The 8511-nt window shown below is 42.7% G+C and overlaps 1 protein-coding gene across 3 annotated transcripts in view; it reads right to left on the bottom strand.

Moving 5' to 3' along the window:
* Nucleotides 1-282: 282 nt before the first annotated feature.
* The window catches only part of POU2AF1 (POU class 2 homeobox associating factor 1), an 88375-nt gene continuing 80146 nt past the window's right edge, over nucleotides 283-8511 (bottom strand). For all 3 annotated transcript variants that reach the window (XM_072611147.1, XM_072611145.1, XM_072611146.1), the window contains 4 exons: nucleotides 6030-6160; nucleotides 5574-5616; nucleotides 4922-5187; nucleotides 283-3258 (listed from right to left, as the gene is read on the bottom strand). In XM_072611147.1, the coding sequence (XP_072467248.1) occupies nucleotides 2947-3258; nucleotides 4922-5187; nucleotides 5574-5616; nucleotides 6030-6160 (752 nt within the window). In that variant the 3' untranslated portion in view covers nucleotides 283-2946. The remainder of the gene's footprint in view (nucleotides 3259-4921; nucleotides 5188-5573; nucleotides 5617-6029; nucleotides 6161-8511) is intronic.

The following is an 8511-nucleotide window of genomic DNA, read 5'->3' as shown; positions in this document are numbered from 1 at the left end:
TTCAGGGAGTAATACAGGTAATTATGAGACAGTTGGGGAACAAAGATTTCCTTCCTTTCCTTGAGTCAAGCTATAATGGAGACCATGCCAACAGGCCCAGTAAGTACAGGCTAGAAAACATAACTGTAGTACATATCTGGGCTGATTTTTATCTCCCACTGATGCATATCAAGTTGCAAAACCAACACAACACCATGTAAGTAAGCATCCTTATAGTATGACACCATTTACTGCATCAAGAGCCAAGTAGGATTAATGTGATAGGAAATAAAGCACTTTAGGCATCAGAAAGTTACTTTTATTCTTTATAGAAGAATGTTTCTGTTTTCAATAGAATAACCCAGGGAGAATTTCCAGTGTGAGGTTACATCCAGGACACTCTCTTTGGAAGCAGAACTAAAATAAATGACATGTGTAAAGGTGAGCAAATGTATAAAGGATCTCATTTCTTGGCTGGACTCTCTGGTTTATTTAAGCCTATTAACCCATGGTTGCAAACACTTTCATTTCCATTTGCCCCTCTCCAAATTCAAAAACAGTCCTTATATCTATTGCCCAGTGTTGTTCACAGGGGAACAGGTCATGCAAGCATGTAGGTCCACCACATGAGCCATGCCTTCTTTGAACAACATTCTGACAAATTGAAAACCAAATCAATCCTGAGTGTAGGAAAGCAGAAAACAACAAAAACAGGAAAGGAAGTTTAACCAGAAGTTATTAGTGAAAACACTGAGTAAAATGCATCGGAAAATCTGTACATTCTCCAGGAAACTCTTCACTCTGACTTGATACCTATGCCTCCTGTCCACAGTAGAAAGCAGGTTACTGGATCCCACTCCCCACCCCAGTCAGATACCAGTTGGATGAATCTCCTCCCGCTACTGATTGAATGTTTTCCTAGTAAAAGTGGAAAAAAAACCAAATGCCATTTTTTTGGTTGGAGTTCACAGAACTCTTGTGAAGGCTAAGACTTGAAGAAGGGATGTCATGGTTCTAGATGACCCTAGAATAGCAATCTTTCTGGGGAATATCTTCATGAAGATTAAAGTACATTTGCAAACCTATCATACCTGAGTTTGTACACCCTGATTATGACATATCAGTATGAACCTGAACAGGACCAGGGACTAAGAATAATAAGGATAGCTGGAATTAATATGGTGTCTACTATCTACCAGGCACTCACAACAACCCTGGGAGGTACAAGTTGCTATTGCTATCTCCACTTTGCAATTGAGGAAACTGAGACAAACAGAAGCTAAGCAACTTGCCCAGAGGTAGCTAGTAAGTGTTTAAGGGAAGATTTGAACTGGTCTTCCTGACTCCAGGCCCCGCATTCTATCCATCGTACTGCGTAGTTGCCTCTGCAGGGTTGGGCCAGATTTTCACTCTTCAGTCAGGTTACTAATCCCATTTGAAAAGGAATTTACCAGGATCTTCTGATAAATGTCCTTTAGGGACAGTAGCCAAACTCCCTAGTCAGCATAGGAAGCAATGTTTTTCCTTCTCTTTTTAAAGTGTTACTTGTGCCTTTTGTCTTTCACACCACAGTCTCTTTCTATGTCCCACCTCTTAACCTAAAGCAATGCTCTTCCCCCAGAATTCATTGTCAGTTTTCTCTCTGGGGCTGGGTTAGCCCTTTTTCTCCCTTCGGGTCACCACCCCTCCTTACAAATGCAGTGCAAAAAAGCCACTGGAATTCACCAGAGGCGTAGATCACTTTAGTTCTCTGAGTCTCAGTTTCTTCATGTGCAAAACGAATGGATTGGATCTGGATTGGACCTCCAATGTCCTTTCCAGCTCTGAATCTGTGCTCCTATGATCCCTTCCCTCCCACTGTCCTTTCCCTTTCTGAATTTGGCTCTTCCTCCTCTTTCCCCTCCTCCTCATCTACTATGTCTCTCACAAATATATACAGCCCATGCCCTTCTGTCACTTCCTCTCCCACCCTGCCCCTTTCTTTCTATCTCTTTCCTACCCACCACCAAAACTATCCCTTCTGTCACTCTCAGAACTCATCTACACACACTGTGCTTTCTCCTTTGGCAATGTCTGTCTCCTCCCCATCCCCATTACTGTCCCTCCCTCCCTACCCCTAAGCCCCAGTGGTTTGTGGTCTTGCCATGTGAGCTATAAATCTGTCCAACACAGCTCACCATAAACAAAGAAGCAACTGTGAAATTGTCAACTTGGGGACTCTGGCACCAGGTCGCTGCCTGACTGCCTTTGGGGGAGATATTGGCAAGGTCAAGGCAGGGAGTGAGAAGAGGAGGGAATGTGAGAGGAAAGTTGGTGTATGTCACAATGACAAAGACAGGCAGAGAATCAATGTGACAGGGCTCAGATGTTGGGGAAGCAGAACTACCCTGACACACAGAGGACTCCCCAAAGGGGCCTCTTCTAAGGGAGAAAATGAGATACAAGAAGCTCCCTAATCAAATACAATGTCCTTGAAGTGACAGATGATTTCATTTTTGTGTTTGTATCTTCAGTGCCTAGCATAGTGCCTGGCACATAATAGGGGTTCAATAAATACTTGTTGATTGATTGGCTGATTGAATTGAATAAATGTAAAATGAATCACTAAGGCTGCAAAATCTTTAATGCTCTTTGGAGAAAAAAGGAAAGGAAGGAAGAGGGAAGAAATAAAGAAGGGAGGTAAGAAGGCTGGAAGGCATGAAAGCAAGCAGGCAGGTAGGGAAGAAGAGAGGGAAATGAAAAGAAAAGAGAGGAAAGGGGGAGAAGAGGAAGGAAGGAGGGAAGGAAAGAAGGAAGAAAGGAAGTGAGGGAGGGAGGGAAGGAAGATACTACAAAGTGACTAAAATTCTTTCTAGCTCTAAGATTTCATGATGTTAGCTCTAGACAGAATGTGTAAGACTGAATTCCACATGTATTAACAAGACCTACGTTCAGTTGATGAGACTGGAATAAACCAAACACCAGATATTAAAACCCTTCCACAGACAGAGTGTGATTCATCACATATGTATCACTTTCTTCTTCTTCTAAGAGTAGTTTCTCTATGGGCAGAGTATTGATTGACCTTCTTGTATCTTCCAGGTCCTGAGGGACTGGCTCTGGGATGGAGATGGGGAGTGGTACAAACTGTGGCCCAGGCAGTGTAGGGGCTGGGGGCTGGTACTGCAGGGTAGAGGTGGGCAGAGCTGAAATGGGCTGAGGCCATGAGAAGTAAGTCAGAGGTGCTTGGTGCTCTGTTCCCTCCAACTGGGGCCCACCTGTTGGCGTGGCATTCCTGGTCTGTGGGAAGAATGAGAAAACATAGGACAGAGGGTCAGTTACACTGTGAGGGAAATCTCTGCCTGTCTGATTCACTTTCTGAGTGGACTTCTTCTTCATCCCAGACCTTTCCTGATCTCTTACCCCAGGGGTTCCATGTAGGCCCCTATGGCATCCCCAGGAATCCAAGGGCAAAATTATAATCTTTGGTCATCATCCCTTCTTTTCTTCACATATGTACCTACATGAACAGGCACATGCATGCACATTTATTCACACACATATTGTCCACAATTATCAGAGTCCCTTAGGCATAAGCGCATTTTCTAGCCCCTACTTTCAACCAAAACTCACCCGTTCCATGTCCCATTCCTTCGTGCCCCTGATATCTGCTAGGTGACAGCTAATCTTATACCCAGTGAACGTAGCATAATGACCATTCATGAATAATATATGGCCCCCTTTCTGGTCATATGTGCAAGATAACTGGGACTTTCTGAAGACACAATGCCGTATCCCCAAGGAGTGACTCTAATAATAAGAATTACGGCAAGCTGATGAGACCCTACTTTGGCATCTTGTGGTAGCTTTCAAATCCCATCACCTAAATAGCTACTTATTTTGCCTCTATACAGGGCTGATACTGGTCCTATCACCACAGAAGCCAGATATCCTGAGCTTTATCTAATAGAAAATACAGATATATTCCCCTTCCGTCTACATCAGCAATACAATAATGATGAACCTCTCAAAGTGAATATTCTGGGTCTAGGACATGAGCTATTTCTGAGTGTACTGAAATTAATAAAAATTATAATAATAGTTAGCACTTATTTGATAACTACTATCTGCCAGGCACTGTGCTAAGCACTTTACAAATATTTAATCTTCACAATGATCCTAGGAGGCAGGTACTATTATTATCCTCATTTTATTACTGAAGCAAAGAGAGGTTAAGTGACTTGCCCAGGGTCAGAAAGGAAGGCAGGATTTGAACTCTAGTTCAATATTTTACCATCTATCTATGCCACTTTGCTTCCTCAAATGAAAAAATAAATAATAGCTAGAATGTATGTAGAGTTTTCAGATTTGAAAACATTTGATAAATATCATCTTATTGGATCCTCACAACAACCCTAGGAGGTAGGTTTTTGCATCATTCCCATTTTATAGATGAGGAAACTGAGGGAGACAGAAATTAAGTGACTTGCCCAGGGTCAGACACCTAGTAAATGTCTGAGGACAGATCTGAACTCAGGTCTTCCTGACTTCAGGTCCAACACTCTATTCACTGCCCACCTATTTGGCTCTGAATGAATAAATGAATTCCCTGATCACCGCTATCAAATCATTTAGAGTTAGACACACAAGTAGGAACAGTTACTGAATCCTGGGTCCTCTAGAAGTGTCTAGTGTCAATAGATTGGAAAAGAAGGATTGATCCTGGCATTTCACCCCAAACAGAGTGACAATTTGTAGCAACACTGAGTTAAAAGGTTATATTATCAAGATTGGCATGCATTCCTGAATTAAATTTAGAAAGGGAGCCCAGGAGATTTAGGCTAAAGAGATAGAAAAAGAGAACTTTTTATCACTTGGCATCATCAAGAATTCCCAAGGAAGATAACTGATTATCTTTCAGTTTGAGGACAATAGGTTGGGAACAGACTGTGGTGGAAGGTACCGTGAAGTTGGTGATGAGTGGCTGGGAGGCATATGTCAGCACCGATGAGGGTCCAACCACTGTGTAGCTGGGGCACACGGGTTGAACATACATATCAGTAGAGTAAGGACAGCTGACACCTTCATGTGGCATGTACTCAGGGTAGGGTGTCCACGGTGTCAGGGGCTGCAGGGTGGCAGGAGCAGGCTGGGAGAGCCAGCCTGTGCACAGGGCCCCTTCTTCTGTCACTGTAGATGCAGGGACCTCCATGTCCAGGCAGGATGGCCCTGAAGGAAAAGAATCATTGCATTTAGAGCTTATTTTACAGATGAGTAAACTGATCACTAGAGGAATGAAGTGATTTGCCCAAGGTAACATATCTGACAATCAAACCAAAGACAAAAAAATTCAGGTCTCTAAGTATACTTTCATCCAAGGGTAAATAGTAGGTGAGGTGGCAGGGATGAGTCAAGCAGGGTCACAGGGCAGGAGGCCTCAGAAGGTATCTAGCCTGACTCCTTTGTTTAAGAGATGAGAAAACTAACACCCACAAGACTTGTCCAAGGTCACAGAGATGAAATTTGAACTTAGATCCTCAGACTCTAGAGCCAAAATTCATTCCATTATACTATATCTTCTTACTGAGAGACCAGAAGCAACAAAAAGGACTTACCCATTGTGGCATAGGTTGCAAGAGGTTGATGGGGCAACACCACCTAGAGAGAAGAGATGACCAGATTTAAGATTCCTTCAGAGTCTGAGTGGCTCCCAATCTTAGTTGGTCTTCTCAAAGGCCATGGGGCACCCCTGATTGTTTTCTCCTCCATTTAATTACATTCAAACCCACTTAGTGTAGGATATTGCACATGATCAATAGGGATAAAAAGACAATAATAAAGTGGTCCTTGTCTTCCTGGGGAAAATGTAATGAAGCCCCCAAAGAGTATGTCAGTAATAAACATAAGCTCCCATTCCTGACCCACACTGAATAATGAACATCTTGGCACAGGTTCATGCATCCTTCTGACCTCATCCTAAAGGCAACATCCCACCCTGCAGAGGAATGTCCCCATTAGATGCTGGTTCCACCACATCTAATCCCATTCCTTGCAACAACCAGTTTCCTCACCGTGGTTGCCGCCACTGTGAGCCCACTGCTGGCAAGACCACGCTTCCTCCTCAGCAGTTCCTTCACTGGCTCCTTCACACGGACACCTTGGTATGGCCGGGGTGGTGCCGGTGCTTGCTCTGGAGCAGATGCTGTAAAGTACAATGTCATTTCATGCTTATTGCCCATTCCCTTACAATTTCTTGTCCCAGGTAAATTTCCTTCTTACTTTAGGGGCTATTTCTTTTCACCTCAGGTATTCAAAACTCTGGGTCCAAGAGGACAAGTCCAGATGATTCTCCCTAAACTACCTCAATCATTATGTTACTCCCTCAACACTAAACCTTAGATATCTTCTTATTGCTTCCAGGATCAAGTTCAGACACTTCATTTCACATTCAAAGGCTTTAGCCATCTGGCCTGGATCTCTCTTTCTAACCTTGTTTCCTTCCATTTTAAGCCAAGCTCTTCCAGTTGTCTCCAGGAACATGGGTGGTGTGGCCTCTCCTCTTTGCCTTGAGCAATCCCATTTCTCTTTCCTGAAATGCCCTTCCTACTCTTTTAACACTATCCAAACTCTAATTTTTCTTGGAGGTAAGATATTTTCCATCCTTTGGAATCCTGCGGTACTTACTGCCTTCATCTGGAGCTTATCATAAACTGCTTCACATTATTAGTTATTATTGGCTATTCTCATTTCTTGTTATTATCATCATAGCTAGCATTTATAAAGCACTCTGAGACTTACAAAGTGCTTTACATAGCTAACTAATGTGATCCTCATAGCAACTCTGAGGTGAATGCTATCATTATTCCCATTTTACAAATGAGGAACCTGAAGTAGACATAAGTTATGTGACTTGCCCAAGATCATCTGAGGCAAGATTTAAATTCAAGTCTTCCTGACTCCATACCCAGGCTTTCGTAATAGTAAAGAGGTGATGAAGGCTTGAATTATGGTGGAAGCATATGGATGAAAAGTGAATAGATATGAGAAAAGTTGAAGATATAGAACTCACAAGTTTTACGGATATGGGGGTGAGGGAAGACTACAAGGTTGTGAACCTGAGTAACTGAGAAAGATGGCAGTGGTCTCAGCAGAAAGAGGGAAGTTTGGAGGAGGGATGGATTTGAGGAGAAAGAAAGAGATGAAAATTTCATTTGGGGCATGTTGAGTTTGAGAAGCCTACACAACAATGTGAAATATCCAACAATCAGAGCTAGAGCTAAGGAGAGCGACTATGGCTAGTTGTATAAATCTAGAATTCATTAAGCCTCTAGTTACTAGAGTCTAGTGGATGATGACCATCAAAAGAGAGGGGGAAAAGCAGGAGTTAGTCTTTTTTTTTTTTGTCATGGATTACATTGTCAGTTTCATGAAATCTATGAACCCCTTTTCAGAATAATGCTTTTAATGCACAAAATAAAATATATAAGATTACTAAGAAAACCAATTGTATTGAAATCCAGTTATCTATAGAAACATGTATTTTAAATATTTAAGAGTCCCTTATGTAGAGAAAGAAAAAAAAGGAGTATAGGATAAAGTGTTGGTGGACAATTATGGTAAGAGGGTAGAACATGGAAGATAAACCAGCAAAGGAGAAAGTCAAAGAGATAGGAGGAGAACCAGGACAAAACAATGCTAGAGAAACACAAGGCAGAGAAAGGAGGTAGTCAATAGTGTCAAATTCTGAGGTGTCCAGGAAAAAAAAGAACGGAAGTAGTTCATTGGACTTCTCGATATAAGACAGCTATTTCTATGAGCTTGCTTATGAAAAAGGGAGGACCAATACAGGACTGAGTGGATGGCAGAGTCAAGTAAAGGTTTCGTGGAAGGCAGAGGCCTGGGTCTGTTTGTAGGTAGCAGGGAAGAAGCCAGTAGAGACAGAAAGATTAGAGACTAGAGAGAGAGAATTGGAGAGGGCAAGCTCCTGGAGGAGATGGGACTGGATGGGATCCAGGCACAGTGGAGGAGGATTGCCCTTCACAAGGAGTAACCTCTTTGTTGGTGAATGAAGCAAAGGAGAACAGAATGGGAGATGATGTTGAATGGTTTTGATGTGTCAGAGAGAAGAGGGGGCTCATGACAGATGGCCTTCATTTTCTGGATAAAGTGGAGGTGAGGCCCCTCTGGTGCAAGAGAGGTGAAAGGGACAATATAAGAGGCTCAAGATGAAAAAGGATTAGAACAGCTGCTGGGTGAGGGAAGGGTAGTATAAAATGAAGTCAATTATGAAAGATGTGGTGATGTCACTTAGAAAACACTCATCTGAGTGGATCCAGTCTGCACGTGCATGTTGCTTCCTCAAGAACTATCTAAAGTAGGAGCAGAGAAGATGAAAGGAAGGCCCCAATAAACCAGGGTATGGTTCTGGCAGGGCTTGAGCAGTCATTGGACAAAATGTCTTGAGGTAGGAAAGCCAGTTACTTCTTCAATCATTAGAAGAATGGAGCTAGTAGTGATGTCCCCCAACATGAACCCCATACCAGGACACTTTCT

The sequence above is a fragment of the Notamacropus eugenii genome, chromosome 5, assembly GCF_028372415.1.
Source record: "Notamacropus eugenii isolate mMacEug1 chromosome 5, mMacEug1.pri_v2, whole genome shotgun sequence".
Taxonomy (NCBI): Eukaryota; Metazoa; Chordata; class Mammalia; order Diprotodontia; family Macropodidae; genus Notamacropus; species Notamacropus eugenii.
Note: the sequence above shows the minus strand (reverse complement) of the source record. Positions and strands in the feature narration are given on the sequence as shown.